The 20865-nt window shown below is 36.5% G+C and overlaps 1 protein-coding gene across 1 annotated transcript in view; it reads left to right on the plus strand.

Annotated features, from left to right (window-relative positions):
• Window positions 1–20865, plus strand: part of LOC141450142 (carboxyl-terminal PDZ ligand of neuronal nitric oxide synthase protein) — a 299139-nt gene that overhangs the window by 203867 nt on the left and 74407 nt on the right. The window contains exons 3-5 of the mRNA XM_074120261.1: window positions 14079–14171; window positions 19360–19415; window positions 20150–20255. Of these exons, the coding sequence (XP_073976362.1) occupies window positions 14079–14171; window positions 19360–19415; window positions 20150–20255 (255 nt within the window). The remainder of the gene's footprint in view (window positions 1–14078; window positions 14172–19359; window positions 19416–20149; window positions 20256–20865) is intronic.

The following is a 20865-nucleotide window of genomic DNA, read 5'->3' on the forward strand; positions in this document are numbered from 1 at the left end:
TAAATTTACGACCGGCTTTACTTACAAAGTGATGTCTGAAGTTAAATTAATCTTGTAAAGGAAAATAATCTCTTTTGACTCAATTCTTGTTTAGATAGAGGTAGAGGAAGGAATTGAGTCGAATTTTCATCTATGTCCAGTTTCTACCGAAAAGACACGTTTTCAGGATATTTCTAAATGCCAGGAAGTAGTATTCCGATAATGGTCTTTCCTGTTCGTGCATCTGTCTATCAAATGCGTATTTTAGAACCAAGTGGTCAATTCAGGAACAATGTTTAAATTAAATTATTAACAAGTATCTAATTGACACTAATTAAAACTGTATAAGGGTTGATCGTCAAAAACTGCACCAGAAAAAGCGTAACGTTGAAAAACATCCAACTTTTTGATAATTTTTTTCTCTTTTTCTATAAAAGATAAAATTCCCAAATTTCCTTTCAAATATAGGGCAAATCCTCCTTTATAACTTTAATTTTTTAGCAACAACTCAGATCAAATAGATTTCGAGAAAAAAGTTGCTAAAAATGAACCATTAGAAGTAGTATTAATGAAATTAACTTATTAGAGAAGATTATTAATTAGTAAAACAGCCTCTTGGTATCGATAATTGAAAACGATGAAATAATTAAGTACCTTCGGCGTTTAATCTTCCGGCCGCCGTTAAAATTTAATTAAATGATTTCAAATTAAAAAAATTGTTTTAATAAAAGCAATCTTCATTAGCATATTAATTGGAAAAAGAATTGACTTCCGGTTAAATCAATCAGAGAAAGTGAAGTAGATTTAAAAGCGAAGAGAAATTTTCTCTTTTCAGCTACTTCCTCTTACACTTGTAAGTCCGTAAGAAGATGGATGTAAAAGAAGGGTGGGTTTCAGGTAAATTTTCTCGGTCTGACTGCTTTTCTTCTAGTTTAGTATTCTTTTTAGTTTGCCTACGGTTTTCCTGATGAACAGTACGCATTGGGGGATGATGTAGAGAATATCCAACTAAGGAGATGATATCTTCCATCTGACTTAAAAACATTTTCTCTTCACGTGAAAATCAAGAGGTTACCAAATCAGTGACAGTGAAAACGCAAGAAAATCTAATCCAAAAATTCTAGGCTACGCGAATTCACATAATCAGCGGTGCAAGAAGAAGCATCTAAGATTCTGTGATTGAAGGGGATTGATTAAAGTAATGAGTCTCAAGCCCCCCAGCTTACTTTGAGAAGTTTCCCCTCTGGGAAGTCAATTTTCCGGAAAACTCCTCGCTCATCTGCTAGATTTAGATTGGGCCAAACTAACTAAACAGATTGGACTAACTTTTAATGGACACCTCTGTTCAATTGCTTTTCTTATAGTGAATTGAACCAGCTTTGCTCAATGATGCAGCATCTACAATTTTCCTGCGTTGTCAAGGAAACGAATTAATCAAATAGAAACCAATTTTTTTGACTTTTCTCTTTTCTATTAGTAATGGATTAGTTTTTCTCACAAAATTAATAGAAGAAAGAGTGAAGTTGAGAGAATGATTGATTACTTTTAAGGATCAAGAAGATTCTAGCAGGAAGAAGGGATATCCTTCCTCTTTTGGGTTTTCCAGGTACTAGGAACTCACTTAATCAATAAAAGGCCCGTGCTAATGTTCGGTGGTTCAAGGCGGGTATGTGGGCAACGTGGAGGTGGACCCGGAATTGGCCCGGCAAGATTTTTGTGAACCTTTCCATGGGCCTGGAACCTTACTGCTCATCCTAGGGGCTGTGCAGAAATCAGTCTTCACTTCTTGGGTGAATTTGTGATAGAACGGAGAAATTTATTCGATGACCCAAGCCAAAGTTATCGCCTTCTTGGACAGGTCATGGTGGTCATTGCTTGGCCTTAGAAGACACACCACTTCACCGTTATGCGGAGCCATCGGTCAATGGGATCCTCTTTTCACACTATATTTTAGAGAATCACTTCCGTCAACGAAGGTACTGGGGAGTTTCGATTGTGCTGAGATAAATGACAATTTTTCGTATTTCCCAATTAGAAACAACAATAACAAAAGAATACATTAAACCAAAAATTTAACGATGTCGTGAAAAAAAAGTGGGAAGAACATTGTTCGACAATAGACTGACACAGGAAGTGACGTCAGATGTGGAGCGCGGAAATTTTGCTGATTTTAAGCCTGCACTTCTCTTAATTAATGATGATTTTGTTTATAGAGGAGGCAGCGGCATGGATCAGTTCACCTCCGCCCTAGGGAACATGCCTACAGACCCCCCCACACCACAGAACCTCTGGACCACAGTTCTGTGTGTCCGTGAGGGAATGAGGCAGTGGCTGTCCGTTACACACCAATGCCATTTCTATTCAAACAATTTAACCAACCACATTGTTCCATTTTTTTTTTAAATTTTTTGTTCTGGACATGTCGAGAGCTGTGTTTTCGAAGGATATGATTCGTCAGAGAATGGTGTGAATTCCACCTTTCCCTCCCATCCGTTCCAATTCATTGGACTAGAGCTCTCTATATTATAAAAATGGTTCCTGAAGTTTTAGATCGACATTGTCTGGAAACGAATGTCCAGAATAAAGAACCATTCATTCTGTTATAGAATGAACACATGCTTTTGTGTTTAGAAGTTAGAATGTGGTGACGTAGAATCTACAAAGCCAATGGAGAAGTGGCTCACCTACTTGCCTTACCTTGCCTCTTTAGTATACATTCTAAGTTTCAAGAAACTGTAATGACGTAAGCTGAGCTAATAGAACGTCATGTAGGTGTGCACTCTAGGAGTTTCAATTGCTTTTACACATTGTAAACCATTTCTTCTTGTACTTCGTCAGACTTGGGATTTTGAGTTTAAACCAAATAATTTCTTTTCAGTGAGATCGAAAACTGAGATGTTATCAGTGATGTGCATTATTGGTCCAATGTAACTCAAAAAAAGATTTCTAATTTCATATTTCGCTTAAAATAAGTAAATAAAGTAATTGCCTATTTTTTCAGGCGGGCTTTACGGTCTAACTACCAAATTAGGTGTCGTGGACGGAGGCGACTAGCAAACATACTTTACTATAAATTTCTCATATTAACCATTAAATAAAATACAAAGCCTAGACACCGGGAATCGAACCCACTAAACCAACAATTCATCTTAGCATTGCGGGTCTAGTCTCTTAACCGCCTAACATACTTTACTATAAATTTCTCATATTAACCATTAAATAAAATCCAAGGCTTAGACCTGGGGAATCGAACCCACTAAACCAACATTACATCTTAGCATTGTGGGTCTAGTCTCTTAACCGCCTAACATACTTTACTATAAATTTCTCATATTAACCATTAAATAAAATCCAAGGCCTATACTTGGGGAATCGAACCCATTAAACCAACAATACATCTTAGCATTGCGGGTCTAGTCTCTTAACCGCCTAACATACTTTACTATAAATTTCTAATATTAACCATTAAATAAAATCTAAAGCCTAGACCGGGGGAATCGAACCCACTAAACCAACAATACATCTTAGCTTTGCGGGTCTAGTCTCTTAACCGCTCTGCTACCGTGGCGTCTCATATTTCGCTTAATGTAATATCAGAAGATCAGAAAATAAGGTTTCGATCAAAATATTTTGAACTGGTAGTTCTATTCCACTATATCGTTAAGAAACGTTTCTAATGTTCCATTTCAGATCAAGGAACAGCTGTAGCATATCACGTATATTGAAGGCATTGCTAGAATTTCCATTTGAAGAAAATACTTTAGGAAACACAATTTTCATAAAAATGGATTATTAAAGTTGGAATTCTATTTGTTTGTGTAATGAAAACTTTTATTCGTTACAGTTTTCCTGTGCTAATTATTTAGGTAGGGATTTATGGAAACATAATTCCGGATTTGACTGTTACGTAGTTCGATCACAGTGTTACTATGCTTTAGTTTTATATTTGTACATATTTATATTCTGGTAGAAGAGCATGTTTGTTCGTGTAGCTTAAATAAGACGTTAAAAGTTTAAGTTGTGAGGGGACTAAAAGTAAAAGGTTAATTGTTTAAAAAAAACATCGACCTAGTGTATCGATAAATCAGTTTAAACTACGAGCATCCTCCCCTGACCGCATCCATTGCATTGCAAAACACTGGTTTTTTATTACGTCCCCGGCACTGGCCCATAAAACTTTTTTCTCTAACCAATCTGTTGAAATACGATCAAAGTGTCGTCGCCTCATTTAGACGTCACACTCGCACTCTTACACACTTTAGGCGCTGCTTGTACCCCCCCCCCCTCATGTACCACACATACTGTACGATTTATTTATTATTCCCCCTGGGAGTCGAAGGTCAACAATAAATTCTATACTTTACAAAAAAAGAGTTTTACAAGTCTACTTTCATTGCTTCTGCCGTCTCTAGAGAGGAAGTCTTGCGATTGTTCAGAGTTTTGTAATTGGATAAAACCGTTTTGGGGTACCCTGAGTTAAAAAAAAAATGGGTTCTGAGGGTGTGTGTGTGCCTGTGGGTATCGATTGCAACCGCAAAACGTGCCGCCAATGCAACGTTTACCGCGAAAACACTCTAAACTATCTCTACAATACTAAAAACTGATTATTATTGAACTATGGGGTTTAACCAAGTTAACTATGGGTTTAACCAAGTGAACTATGGGATTTTAACCAAGTGAACTATAAGGTTCAACAAAGTGAACTATGGGGTTTAATTAAGTGAATTATGGGGGTTTAACCAAATGAACTATGAGGTTTAACCAAGTGAACTATGGGGGTTTAACCAAGTGAACTATAGGGTTCAACCAAGTGAACTATAGGGTTCAACCAAGTGAACTATAGGGTTCAACCAAGTGAACTATGGGGTTTAACCAAATGAACTATGGGATTTTAACCAAGTGAACTTTGGGATTTTAACCAAGTGAACAATGGGGGTTTAACCAATTGAACAATTTATGACGAAGATATTCGTCATGAAAAAAAGTGTCAAAATTTTGTGTTATGACGAAGTATATTCGTCATACGTTTTCAGTAGTGAATTTTACAGTTAATTTTGCAATTTTAATTAAAATTAAAATATATTCGCCAATTTATTTTTGATGTATTTGGTTCCTATTTATGTTAATATAAATAAATGAATAAATGTACATGAAATAAATAACGAAAAAAAATATATAAAAGTCATTTCATTGCAACCCAATTTCATATCAAACAATCTGGGTTTGATGAATATATTCGTCATCGCTTATTTTGGTACGACGCACTTAGGGGACACATTTTCCCAACTAGGTCGAAATAGTTAACTGGTTAACCAAGTTAACTATGGGGTTTAACCAAGTGAACTATAGGGTTTAACCAAGCCTTCAAATTCTTGCTCAATTCCATTCATCCCAAATTGAAAACGCTCCGTTGAATCACTTTTATGTTTCCAACCTTAGCTACCCATAACCACTACAATACCCTTTTCGTTTTCGATCTGGTTACGTATAGATACAGGAAACTCCACACCAGCAGTCTTCACCACCCACGCCGATCTCCCAGAATCCTCTTTAACATCCTACCACTTTTTTCTGAAAACCCTAGGCGCCGCTTGAAGCTCAAGCCGCCCAGAGACCGGCCATCTCATGCACGTTTCTTGTAAATCGGAGTTTACTTCGCCTTGTCCAAATGTTTTAAACTTATTGTAAAGTTTTAAGTAAAATATAAATTAAAAAAAAGGACCATAATCAGAATTCCTTTTGCGTATATTTTCCAGAGAATGCCAAAAATAGAAAATCTCTGATAACTACGTATCCTGTTGTAGTAAATATTAAGAGAAGATGGAAAAATAAAGTAAAGATCATGCTTTTCATGTTGCTGTAAGTAAGCACAATGCATAAACATTGCTCAAGCGATCCAGCTTTAGCAACTAAATACAGAAGACATAAAGGATGTGACGCCATTAGTGTAACATAAAGTCAGGCGAAGAGTATAGTACAGTGCCTTTGGAATAACAATGAGCTCAGAAATCTGTGGATCGATCCCAGCGGTGCTCATTTTTATTTTTTTTATCCTTGATTTAACTAACTGCACTCTAGAATAACAAAGCCCAGATTATAAAATAGGTAGTTACAATATAGGCCTCGGAAGTACAGCCTCCTCGCTGTAAACTCCGAGGAAAGTCATTTCTATTCAGAGGGCGCAGTCACAATTCATTACTATTGGTTTCCAATTGGACCAATTGTACTGCAGCTGGAGAGAAACGGATGCTGACTAGAAAATAAAAAAAAAGTAAACCGGCCCGATGTATATTCATTGACTGAGAGGTTTTTTCTCTTTTGCCTGTAATTGTAGGGTTTCTGATTGATTTGATTGGCACAACTGTTTGCCAGATATTTTGATGCTCTATTCCGTTCAAATACTCCCCTCTCCTTCTACACACACATACAATGTGTAATTTGTCATATCGCTGTAATGATTTTTGCGCGGCCCCCCTCGATTAAATTTTGTTTGTTTTTTCCGTAACATCGCTGCTTATTTTTAAAAATGCAATACTATTTGACTAGCCAATTATAAATCATTCTAAACCGAATATTGTGCTTTCTAAGCTCTTATCCGAATTTAATTTTTTTGTCTAGATCTATTCACAGCATCCCTAAGCTTCATCCTAAGCAGACGCCAAACATTCACACGGAAGCCATGCCAGGAGCCTAAAAAAGCATTTCCTGATTATTGTTACTTCCTTTTTCTGATAGTATTGCAATGTGACAAGTTTTGGAAACTGATTTTATGTTTTAAGAAATAAGTTCGATAAAGGTCGATTTTTTTTACATCGGTTTGGGTCTGATCAGCTGATCCGATAGGAACTTATGGTGAAGTTCTTTCAGCAATAAAATGAGGAAGGCTAACCAGTTAAGCGTTGAATTTAGTTTTTAAATATCCCCCCCCCCCACACAGTGTGCGGAATTAAAATCAGACAATGACGTGTATACACGTGTCGAAAGCAGGGCAAAACAACCAAACTTTTACAACGTCATAATAGTCACTGCAAGCGACTTTTTCTGCAATTTCTCTGGGGGCTTACAGATTACCAGAGCATTCTGTGCTGTTTCAAAAATCTTGCACCGCTTCACGTTATGCATTGCTCTAGTTAACTAGAGACGCAAGAGCTTTTTTTTACAAGGAAGAAAAGAGCTTTTTGAATTCTGTGCAAAATGAAATCATGCTCGTACTGTGAGGTCTGAACCTGTATCTAAGGTAAAAACGGATATTGCACAAAGGTTGAGAGCTTCTATTTGTGTGCGTAATTCCCCAATCTCTAATGCGGAGACCAAACATGGACCAACCACTTATCATTTGGCTGACTCCCACCGCAGTTCTATTGGTAAGATAAAGGAAATATCCCACCAAATAATATTCTTATTGTATTTTATTAAAATTTCGAGTTTTTATCATTAATGGCAATTTTATATTTTTCACAACGAGTATACACGTCAAACGCACCGTAACAGAGATTTAGTTTGACGTGTATACACGTCAAACTCTCTTAACTGGTTAATATCTTGTTGAATTTCCCTACTGGAAACTCCTCTTTTCCTAGTTTTTCTTGGGTACATCTCCTATGTTTTTCTCTAAAAGTTATATCATTGATTTTATCCTTCATAGCATGCATATTTTTCCTCTTTTTTGGCCCAGTTTCAAACTTCATCCATTGTCAGAGGCTGATTTGTCACACTATTTAGGGTTTGATCGCCATTTATAAAGCTTTATCCCCCACCCCTACCACAAAACACTCCCAACAAAAACAGAACCTCCTACCGTTTCTATAGAGACGCCATCTTTAATAGAAATTTCAGCCATATTAATCCTTCTTCAATTGAACTTAATCCTTTGGTCGCAGAAAGAAAATAATCCATCCACTTCCACCGTATCAAAAGGATGATTAATGGACATATTGATCCTCCTCCTCTTTTGTGACTCCATAATATCACTGCGTACAGCTGGATAACCTGGTACAAATTGTAAACCTTTCTTTGAGGTTTCACTGAATCTTTATATTATTTGTCTATTTTATGATAAATGATATATTCTCTTTTATGCTCCGAGAATAATGATGTATGGATAAAATTTTGGGAAATAAATTAAATCTATTACATCACTATAGTGACGTAAATACAAATACAGGCCTTGGATTTTTTTAATGGTTAATAAAAGAAATTTATAGTAAAGTATGTTAGGCGGTTAAGAGACTAGACCCGCAATGCTAATATGTATTGTTGGTTTAGTGGGTTCGATTCCCCCGGTATCTAGGCCTTGGATTTTATTTAATGGTTAATGAAAGAAATTTACAGTATGTTTGCTAGTCGCCTCCGTCCACGACACCTAATTGGTAGTTGGACGTTAAGCCCCGCCTCAAAAAATAGGCGATTACTTTGCTTTTCTTTACTTTTACTTAAGAACTTCCATCGACGAATAGTCCTGGATCTTTCCGGTCTTAAAGATTAGTTCAGTCCACAATCTAGCCAGATCTTGATACAACAGATTTCAGCGTTCCAAAACTCTCCCACTTCCTTCCCCTCTTGTCCAAAAACTTTCCTCGAACACACTTCCAGGATATCCTGCAGGCGACGCTGACATGTCTTTGGTCCTACCACCTGTTTTGGGGCGAATTCCATTCTTGATTAGCCACGCCCACTATTTGGTAGTCAACAACTTATTTACTTATGCAGGTAATTGTAAGTACTCAATTAAAAAAAACAAAAAAAAAGTTGAACCCTTCACTTTTCGCAAAAACGGAAGGTGGTAATGTTGCCCTAGAAAGAGAGGGAATATCCTAGAGAGAGAGAGTGTGAGAGAGAAACGGAAGTACATTAGAGAACGGTGTTCGAGAACTATGGCGGTACTCATGTAACGTTCACTAATTAGGATCGGTTAGTGGAGTTCAGGTGGCCAGGTTAATTAACTGACAGGGTGTGTTCCAGTTGGACCTTCCATTGCCAAACAACCTTTGATATCTTGCCCTTATCACCCCCTCCACCACCTATAAAGGTTAGTTTTCTGGGATTTTTTTTTTAAGAACGTAATTTTAAGGAAAACCTCAACTTTTTAAAAGTAAACCTTTTTATGACTTAATTAATTATTGATTTAAACCAGGTACATATCCTGGAATAATAATTTCAGACGACCCTTCTATTCCAATTCTCGAAATTGTAAGCGGCCAATAATCACTACAAAAATTTAGAATTGTAACATCATATTTAGTTTGCAGTAACAATAAACGGATGGTAAAAAACCTCTCCCGGCTAGAAATGACTTTTTCAATTAAGAAGTCTGGAAAAATGTAATAAGGAAACGTTATTTGAGTCCTGCTGTCTGGAGCTTTAACATTCCCCAAGATAGATGGATGATATTGCAGTTTCAGTGAAGATGTCTAGCTGGAAGAGTATTAGCTGCCAGCTTAATACAGAATCCAGACCCAGCCAGTGAAATCTCACTGTGTCTGATTAACTATCATTAACTTGTGAAATTCCTAAGCTTTTTTCTCCTCTCGTAGTTGATCATAAAAACGAGCAGGATAATTCCTGTTTATGAGAGAATTCCCAGTTTATAGCCGTTCAGGTCGGTACCAAGTTATTTGTAATGAACGAAGGATCCTGCAGGGACAGTTATTTTTAATAAAATGTATTTTCTGTGAAGGGGATGTAGAGTCTGGGAACGTTGCTGATGAAGAAGGCGACGAACGATGTTTATCATTAAAAAAAGAATCGTTGCAAATTTTTTTATTCTTACATCCTCTTAAGCTAAATTTTAAAGGAAGTATCCTTCAATAGCTTTCGAACGTTGAGCACCCATCGTAAATAAGTTTTAAAATCTCCCGCATTTGATTTGCAGACTTTTCAGTCTGTCTGTAATGTTCAGAAAAAAAACTAATATAAAAATTTCGTTAGCACATAAATTCCTCTTAATAAAAGTAAAGTAAAGTAATACCTATATTTTCAGACGGGCTTTACGTCCAACTACCAAATTAGATGTCGTGGACGGAGGCGACTAGCAAACATACTTTACTATAAATTTCTCATATTAACCATTAAATAAAATCCAAGGCCTAGACCGGGAATCGAACCCAGTACTACAATACATATTAGCTTTGCGGGTCTCGCCTCTAACCGCTCTGCTACCGTGGCGCCTACTTTCTCTTAATACGTCAGTTTTTGCGGGTTTTCATCAAATCTGGAACTAAATAATGATGTCAAAGTTTATATTTATAATAATTATGGATTTAGAAGGCTGTGCCCTTATTTTTTTGGTCAACATTTAAATTTGCAAGCTGCTTTTATTGTGAAAGAAAACTGCTTTGTTGAGGAAAATGATTTACAGAAAAGCGCCTTTAAAGCTTTATTGAAAAATAAATAAACTAAAATAAAGAAATTTTTTATGAAAAATGACTTGTTTCTACGAGTAACGTCTGCGGGTGACCCCTCCCCCCACCAATTTTAAACAGGATGTAAAAATGAAAGAGGGAATAAAAATGAGGAATTCCTCTGGTGAAATACTTTTAATCCTACTGGAATGGACATAACTTTAGCCCTGGCTGTATCATAAAGAGAAGACCGTGTCCATTCTGGGCCACTAACATTATATGTGTCTGTCAGTTGGTGTGTGTGTGTGTGTGTGTGTGTGAGTGGGAGGGGGGCGGAAGTTTCCATGCAGAGAAGAGATTGTGGTCAGCTTGTTACACAGTTATGTTTGTCTTACACAAATATGTTTTGCTATTTTGTGTTTACAATCATACAAACGGTGTGTACAATTTGTATTTGTACAACTCCTGTTGAAACATGTCCGAGAGGTGACATATAAGGTGTCCTGTTGAAACATGTCCAATCTAATAAGATAAGATATATCTAAATTGGTTATTCAATTTTACGCCTACATCGAACAATTTATTACTTTTTTCTTTTTTACTTTCTATTAACTGTTTGACAGAGCAAATTTGGGGATATTAGATTTTATTAAATCTATCAAAAGAGGCTGATTGTAGCATCTGCTGAATGTCTAGCCGATCTGAGGATTTAGATTAGATTAGAAAATGGGACGGGACCTATACCCCACGGGACCTCAGCCACAAATGGCTTATTGTGCCTTCCCTTTTAAGTCTAGTAGGTGAAACCTCCCCTTCTAAAAAGACTAAGGTTGAGGACTTTCCCCTACTAGTTCCTTCCGCGCTACAATCTCCTTTGGCCTCAAAAGTTCCAAAGATATCTGTAGCGCAGTCTCTCGATTGCAACGCAACGCCGTTTCCTTCTCTACTTGTATTTTTTTCTTCGTTTTTCTTGTATTTGCGCGCACAAACACAAACCGGACATAATGGACCTTAAAACTAGTGTATTTCCCGTTAAAAACTCAAGATCGAAAATTCGATCTGATCGCATTACTTCCTCTCATGAAGAGAAAGTGGACATAAAAAAAAAGAGATAGAAAAATGATCGGTGATAGATTTATAGTTCCGTTACAAATTACTTTACCACCATCAATACTTTGTCCTTCCAGTTCTTAAGCAGGATAAATGTGGTCGAGGGCAGGAGAATGGACCACAAAGACGAGGAAATATTGGCGGAAAATAGAGATAGAAAAATTAAAGTCTACCACGAGGTTGTTCAGGCCAGATTTATTGGAAGGATAGCTAGGTTGAGGGTCGCCCCTTTTTTACCCCCCCTCGGTCGATGTGCAGGATATCCACCCGCCGCTGTTCTGCCGAACATGATAACCTCTCTAATATTCCCTAAGTAATCTCCCAATCAGTGCGACATACTCCCTAGCTCTAGTTTGTTCTCCCAGCTATCCTGCCACCCCTGGTGATCCCTTCTCTCCACTCTAAGCCTTCCATTTATCCTATAGGATCTTCTTTTCTTGATCTACAGCACTACCGCTGTGCATGGCTTCTTTTTAATCACTGGTTCTGATTTTATTTCTACCAGTCATAAATAAATACAAATTACTCTTACAGATTTTCTTTTTTTACTTGTAGATTTTTTATTTTAGTTCTCACCGGAAATATACACATAGACAGTTCCGTGTATATCGCCACGGAAATATCCATTTTGTGGATTCCTGAAGTGAATATATAATGTATAAGGCGCCACGGTTAAGAGACTAGACCCGCAATGCTAAGATGTATTGTTGGTTTAGTGGGTTCGATTCCCCTGGTCTAGGCCTTGGATTTTATTTAATGGTTAATATGAAAAATTTATAGTAAAGTATGTTAGGTGGTTAAGAGACTAGACCCGCAATGCTAAGATGTATTGTTGGTTTAGTGGGTTCGATTCCCGGTCTCTATGCCTTGGATTTTATTTAATGTTTAATATAAGAAATTTATAGTAAAGTATGTTAGGCGGTTAAGAGGCTAGACCCGCAATTCTTAGATGTATTGTTGGTTTAGTGGGTTCGATTCTCCGGTGTCTAGCCCTTGGATTTTATTTAATGGTTAATATGAGAAATTTATAGTAAAGTATGTTTGCTAGTCGCCTCCGTCCACGACACCTAATTGGTAGTTGGATGTAAAGCATATATATATAATTTTTATATATTTTATAATATATAATTTCCGTGTATATCTCCTAGCTTGACCCATAAATCGCTGATAGTTCAAATTAGATACATCATTTAGATGCCGCCGGACGACGCTGTAATAGTTATGGAGAAAATCAGCCAATTAATTTGGGAAATGGCACTTTACAGAGTACACTTTTCCAGATTTTTCTTGTTTTCTCTCTTTCTCTCTCAGTCTAAACATGACATTTCCTAAACTTGGTGCATTAAAATACTTAGATCAATAACTTCATTTTGAAATATTTTCTGATTAAAGCTTTCTCCAGACATCTCTACTTAGTGGAGCTAGTAAGAGGAAAACCCTGGAATCTATGAACATTTTATTCTTGTGGAAATATGGAAAGTGCATTACAATGTAATATTCAAAGCACATAATGGAGTCTAGGAAAATCTGCGACTATAGCAAAGCTGGGTGGGTTTATGTGTGTGTGTTGTGATAAACAGGGAGTATGCTCCTAAACGCTGACTCCAGTAAATCATCAAGTTGAAGATTCCATCAGTATTTTGCTAAAGCTCTCCGGCAAAGCTCTCTGAGAGTGAAGGAGAGGGAAAGAGGTGAATTTGTATTTTGTGAGCGGTGGCCTATCACAAATAGCCTAGCCCAAGTTTACATCTCGGGGAATTGTGGCAATCTATTTTACAGGGACGCTTTCTCTGTCTTAGTTAAGACAAGTGGGAGCCCTTTAATAATAATAATATCCTACAGGAGCCCTCTTACCTTCCGTTGCGATCCTCTTGTTATGCAGCACCATTATTCCCTATTCCAGTCTTAACTTTTTTTTTTTTGGCATGGACTTTTCACCAGAGTTTCGGTGGGAAAAAGTGCAAGAGAGAGACAGAGATAGAGATTACAGTTGAACTGCGGGGGGGAGAGGGCTAGGAACTGTGTCCTGAGCTCCAAAAAAATATTATGCCAACCTCTTGTAATTTCTAATAAGGGAACCTTTCTTATTTACGCCGTCCAGGAGGATATGTGGCTATTCTTCCCTATTAAGCAACATTTTCAGTATAGTGTACGACTTTGCGTGCTTTAAATTTTAAAGGGTGGTTACAACGTCTTGATTACATTTCCTGTTCGAAGCAAATTCCAAAAATTACCGGAAGTACGAGATTTCTCAATGGATTTTTCACGTTTTTGAGATGGTTTCTCCCCCCCCCCCCACACACAAATGCCTCCAAAATTTTCTCTAAACTTCCTGTTTAGATCAAAAGTTTTTCCCTTAGAAAATTCACTGTTGGGCTTTTGAAAATTTCCCTAGAAGCCAACAACTCGAGAATTCTGGATAAGAGAAATAATACTTGTATGCGACTACGTCAGATTCTTGTTTCTCACGAAAGTTTAGAGAAAATTTCATTACGTCACTGACAGGTTGAGAAAGTCTGTCTGTCTGTGGGTTTGTTTGTGTATGCACCAGGAGATTTATTTATTTGCTTAATAAGTTTACTTTAATGTTATTGTAATTTCCGCTAATGTACGTATTGAACTTATATGCTTAATTATTTTCTGTTCCAGTATGAATACAAGGCCAAAAATATTAAGAAGAAAAAAGTCACAATTGAAATTTCTGTGGAAGGAGTTCGCGTGACCTTGAGGAAAAAGAAAAAGGTAAGCCATTATTGATGACCGTCTGATTAATTTTGGACGCAAACTATATCCGAGGTGAAGAAGCTGCTGGCAGTAAAAACCACTCTGTTCTTGTGGCTGTGGGAGGATGCTACAAAGAGAAAACACTAAGGCAATCCCGGAAATCCCGAAGCATTCCTGTAGCTAACCTTCTGCTCTTATTACCTTCTCTTACTTCCTGTAAGAAGACACTTTGCGATTGATTTAAATACTCTTGAATGAATAATAAACGGAAATATTAGTTTTAAGAAGCGGATATTTCCGGTGAAAATTCTAAACCGGAAATATAAGATTATTGCGATGCAGTAAGGTACGAAACTTCTTTAAAGTTAGGGAAATAAAGCGAAATATACCTTGAGGAGTACTTTCTGGGTGGAAGAACTTCAGCAAGCCGTCAATGGACTTTTCTTGCTTTCTCTTGTGCTGAAGAGAAATGGCTAAAAGGAAAATCAACATTAAAAGTGGGATTCACCGTGAGGTGAAATAAAAGCTTCTTTCTATCTCGCGACTAAGAAAACTCCACCCTGGCAGAGTCATCTTGTAGTGAACTCTTCTGGAAAAAAAAATGCGTGTAAACAAATGAAAATTCATTGCCAACAAACTGAGTGACTCCTCCTTCTCAGCTTCTCCAAGAAAAAGCTTAAAGCTTTCACGTTGTTGGAAGTGGCTGAGCTATAAAGTGGAAACCATGGTATATAGGTGTGCTTATCGTTTAAAGCTAAAGGTAATCGGATCGATCCTGGGTGGTGATAGTTTTTTTTTATTATTATAATTTCTTTTTTTTTAAAGAGCAAGTATAAACAGTAGATAGTAGTGAGTGGCGAATTGACAGCAAGTAAGCAGATGATCTGGAAACTTGAGAGGTGGGGGTAACAAGTGACGTCACTCTGCCAGGTTTCTAGCTCTTGCAAAGTGACGTCACACATTGTTTCTACCCGCATTAAAACAGTGTAGGGGCTTGCTAGCAGGGGTGCACCCCCACATAAATTTACAATTCTTTTTTTTAAATTGTAGAACGTGGGAGTAGGTCATGCTGAAGTACGCATGCGTAGACAAGTCTCATGTTGGTTTGTTATTATTTTTTTACACTCGTTAGTTTTCTTACTCACCTGTGCTTATTTTTATACCTTTTTTTTTTTTTTTACATAAAAAGATATCTTTTATTATTTTTCAATTTAGAAGCTTAAAAATAATTTATGTAACGACTGTCACGTCTTTCTGTTACTTTGGCTGTTTTAAGTTTAAATGGCAGATTACGTGGGAGCATTTAGTTTGTCTCAAAGTAATGCACGGATGTTGGTGGGGGTTTTATTATGACGTAGAGCTGCCGGTAAGGGGGTCTAAAATGTTATAATACGTTTAAAATGCATTTCCCTATTTATTGCAGTTTGAAAGTGTAGTTATTTCCGGTTAGGACTCAAAATACGAAATAAAATGACGATTACAAAACCCTCCTCTTAATAGTAAAAGAAAACATTCCGATAATGTTGAAAAGAGAAAGATGGCGGAAATGGTTGCTGAAAAATAAAAAAAATGGAAAAAAAGAGAGGAAAAAAAAGATGTAATATGAGGTTACAAAGGTCACAGGGGGAAGACCTTAATGGGGATAAAAGGGAAACCCGCGTTTCAGAATGGGGCGATAAATGGCGGTAAATGAAAATGAATCTCCATCTATGTAACAGATACACTGTGCAGTCCTGGAAGCAAGATTTAATGTTGTCTCTCTTCCTCTCTGTGTTGGTCCGTACCATGGCTTCCTGTCTTCAGCGGCCATTAACTTCGCACTCTTTATTTCCTCTTTAACTTCGCCCTTACTACAGGATGTATCCATGTCAACCATATTATACGTATGGCTGCCTAGTTGTAAAAAATATATATATTACAATATATTCTCCTACATGTGTAAGCTTGATGGTTCAGTGAACCATCTTCCTGAATATTAATTCTTAATACATTGGCTATGAAGAGGTTTTTCTAGTTTTGTGGTTTGAGGACTTCCGGCCGTTGCAGGAAGTAACAATAAAATAAGACGCACATGTTCCCCATCACAAGCGATTACAATCGACAGAATTCTGGAAATTATTGACGAAAAGAATTACCACAGAATTTCTTGCCATTTTGATCCTACATTATAATGAAATGATGATTTAGAAAGATTTAAGATTCTATACTCAGATGTGCCACAATATGTATTGTGGTACTGGGTTCGATTCCCTGTGTCTAGGCCTTGGATTTTATTTAATGGTTAATATGAGAAAGTTATAGTAAAGTATGTTTACTAGTCGCCTCCGTCCACGACACCTAATTGGTAGTTGGACGTTCAGCCCCGCCTGAAAAAGTAGGCGATTACTTTACTTTACTTTTACTTAAGAACTTCCGTCGACGAATAGTCCTGGATCTTTCCGGTCTTAAAGATTAGTTTAGTCCACAATCTAGCCAGATCTTGATACAACAGATTCCAGCGTTCCAATACTCTCCCACTTTCTTCCCCTCTTGTCCATGACCTTTCCTTTTACACACTTCCAGGATATCCTGCAGGCGGCGCTGACATGTCTTTGGTCCAACCACCATTTGTTTGGGCGAATTCCATTCTTGATTAGACACGCCCACTATTTGGTAGTCAACAGCTTATTTACTTATGTATGTAAATTGTAAATACCTGAAAAAAAATAGGCGATTAGTTTACTTTACTTCACTTTACTTACTCAGATGTGCCAAACTCTGCAAATTATGCCAAATATCAAGATTTCAAATCCAATAGCAAAGGAGATATAGAACATTGATGATAGAGAGAGTTTTTTAAACAGGCTCAACGTTTGCCTTACTATATCTCCCTTCGTAATGTTCAGAAATCTATGATATTTTGCCCTGTCATAGAGTTATTCATACTCTATATCTGGGTTAAATATCAAGGATTGAAATCGCAATAGCAAAGGAGATCCAGAGTATTAGGTTTGAGGAGTTTATTTGTGGCTTAAATTTGTTTTTCTTGTAATATCACCTTTTCTTATTGACAGAAATCAATATTTTAAAATTCCTCACTCTAATTTTCAATTTTTGAGCCGCCGGAAGCGGCTTCTATAATTTTATTTCCTTCACTTGGTTTCCGCTAGTTTAGATCTTTAATTTTTCTTTCATTTAGTTCTCTGGTAACTGCAGTAGCTAAGAGGGGGTCATTCAATGGAGAGAGATAAAAAAAAAAAAAAGGACAAAGTGGAAAACAAAAGAAAATACGCTTTTCACGTTGTAAAAAAGAAACAAACAGTTTATACTGAGGAATTTCCTTGAGAGGACTGAGACGGTGAATGTGAGGTTTTTGGAAACGGGAAATTGGGCGAGTGTTATCTTTAATCATTGTTTAATTTCCACTGTTTAGACAGTACTTTTCTTTTTTAGTCTTTCCAGTTGTCTGGAAAAGGGATGAAAGTCAAGTGTTTCGATAGAGAGAGAGAAAGAATTCAATGATGGTACTTTGCATGACTATGAGGGAATTATTCATTTACATTTTGGCAACCCTGTTCCTGTAATTTGCAAACAAACGGATAATTTAATCAACAAGTGGTACTTTACTCATCTGTGTTTAGGTATCCAGCTAAATCGATGAATAAACTTCTGTCTTTCTTAATTTTATAATTTTTGATTTAATTTTTATTTTTTGTTATTTACTTTTTACTCCGGTCATACGGCATCGAAACTAAACGTTCCAACTCTCTACGCATCCAATTAGTCATTGTAATAAAAAAAAATACTTTGGTAAGTTCTAAATGCTAGGGTATAGCTTTTTAAGGGTATAGCTATCCTTAATATACCACTTCAAACGAAGTGGCAGATTTATTGGCCCGGGAAGGCTCTGCGGGACACTTGGTTGGCCCGGAGCCCTGTTTTGGAATCTCCGAAGTGTGTTAAGACTGCGGCCATTAGCTTATGGGTGCAGAGTAGATCTCAGGTGTGGTGGCTTGCCACCACTGGGCAGAGACAGTCACTTCAAAATCTCTTTCATCAATGATTTGGCGAAAACTTCAGTTTCCCTGAAGATCCGCTACAACAGATCATCCTAATTCTTTAGTCGAACCCATATCTAAAGATAGACCCTGTTTGTTTCCCTTTGATCTGGTGAAATTATGATTGATACGTTTGTTGCTTAGATATTAGCTGATTATTATTATCAGCTGTTTTAATAATCTAATTGTTTACGTAACTCAATAAAATTTTGGTAGACACACATATTATTGGTATCTTTTCAAAAAATGTGATACCTATAACTTCACTATTGGTCCACCTGTAATTAGCCTTAATGTGTCACTTAAACGGTTTCCCTTGAATATCCACCATTGTTCCAAAACCCTTTATCTTCCCTCAGCGTATCATCCCTTCCTTCCACCTACCCGTCCGCAAGCCAAGCAAGCTTGTGAACACGTTCTCCCTAACGACATTGCGTGGTATGAATAATGTGAGGTTTCTGGCACATTGCTATTCTGTTACCTTATTTTGGGTCAAGACGTGCAAGTAAATCTGTAATATGACGGAATAAAACATTTTAATTACATAATAATTACAAACCTGTATAGATTGATTACAATCCTACCTCGTAGGAAAACCTAAAAGTTAATTCAGTGAAATTATTTTACTTAAAGTATTGAATTTTGTAAAGGGTGTTGAAATTTCTGAAAGTACAAAAATAAATAAATAAAGTTACTCAATAAAGTTAAGGTTTCTATTGGTTGAAATAATAAATAATCTACTAAGAACACTCATACGACTTCCTACTTTTCTGCGAACTCAAAAGTTTCATTGAGATTCAATTCTTGAATCACTTTAGAAGGAATCTATCTTTACACCACTCGCTTAGAACTACCCTTAATTGAATTTTTAGGGAAGAATGTTTTCCCAGTAAAAGTTGTAGATTTGTTTGTCTGTGATCACTCTAGACAAAGATTAAATAAAATCGTAGCAGATGTTTGCGATGAATTCCTTAAAATACGGAAATTGCTACTCAGGAAATTCAGTTTCAAATTCGATTCTCACCCATAAGTGAGAACCAATCCAGGACATTAAACAGTGACGTCACTTTAGTGGAATGCGTAACCAACCCTTCCTTCCGGAAGCACTCATAATCTCCTCACATGCGTTATTCATTTTATTATTTTTAAATAAAAATTTTTATTTTCAGAAAAAACAGTGGCTGGACGAGAGCAGTATGGTACTTCTACAGCATCCCATCTATCGGTGAGTAGTCATCATTAATTAGAATGATTAAAGCACCCTGAACATAAAGTGCATTTTACACAACTGCAGAAATATCAGCAATATTAATATTTCAATAAAAACGTTTATTGCATTTCTAAACTTAGAGCTTAAATTATTGTTCTCTTGAGTAGATGAATTTAAATGGAGTTGTATCCAAATAATAGCAAGGTACTTACCCAGGTGTAAATTGTGCTAATTACTCAGAGTTGTGAAAAAAAAAGAATGAGAATAGCAACTTAAAATTTAATTGATATATTTTAAAATGATCTTATTGATTAAATGAACAAGGTACTAAAATTTTGATATAATTAATCCCATGGGGGGGAAAAAAAGGATTAACTACTGGATTCCAACGCGAAGATCCTGGGTTCGAATCCAGCTGCTGGCCGTTAGCTTTTTTTTTTTTTTTTTTTTTTTCTTTCTAGGAGCTCACTGTGCAGAGGCCCTACAATGCACTGAAAAAAAAAAGCTCCTGTGAATCTCAAACAAAAATAGGAAAGTCTTTTAGCAAATACTAGAGTCTGTAATCCGTATACCATTATTTGTTTCTCTCTCATGTTGTTGTTTGCTCACGTTGTGAAATGCGCCCTGAGTGATCTTCGTTCACTTCGTTAAAAACCCTTAAAAACCATTTTTACTTACTGATTACCCCCTTAAATTAAACAACCACACAATTCTTAATATTAATCTTTATTTTTTTATTAAAATTTCAGGATATTCTACGTATCTCATGATTCGCAAGATCTCAAGATTTTCTCCTACATAGCCAGAGATTCAACTAATATATTCAGATGCAGCGTATTTAAAAGTAATAAAAAAGTAAGTCACAAGTCATTCATTAATTACTAATTTGTTTTTAATTGCTTCATTTCTAATTTAAGATTAAAAAACCATTTGTTCTGTAGCAGAGAAAATATTGTGAAAAAAGGCTGCTGCAATTCTAAATGAATCTAAGAAAATTTGTTCTGTCCTTAATAAGAGGTTAACTGAAGCATTATTTACTTTTTAGAACAGCTTTCCCCTACCTCCTCAGTGTCCCATTTCTCCTGCAGGATAATGAAAATTTAACTAACACCCTCAGTTAAATAAATTATGTATTTTAGGGAAACCATTTTACCCGGTAACCGGTTGCAAATCTCTTGCGCCGTGCTTATTTACCGCCTTTCTTGGGCTACTGTACTCATAGTTTAGGTCGGAATGCTTAGCTTTAAGTTGGGTAAGAAAGTTTTTTTTGATGCTTTAAACAGACTTTCAGCTTTTTCCCCTACTTTGGAGTTTTCCATCGGGTTATTGATATTTTAGGCTATCTTGAATATGGAAAAGAGATCGTTTATCAATTTTGTGCTTACCTGAAGTGGGCGTGCTTAATCTAATTCGACTAAATTCTCGTCCTACTACCATCTTCTGGGAGATCCAGATGCTGGAATTT

Source organism: Rhodnius prolixus, unplaced genomic scaffold, assembly GCF_049639745.1.
Source record: "Rhodnius prolixus isolate KJV_2025 unplaced genomic scaffold, Rpr scaffold_2, whole genome shotgun sequence".
NCBI classification, from domain to species: Eukaryota; Metazoa; Arthropoda; class Insecta; order Hemiptera; family Reduviidae; genus Rhodnius; species Rhodnius prolixus.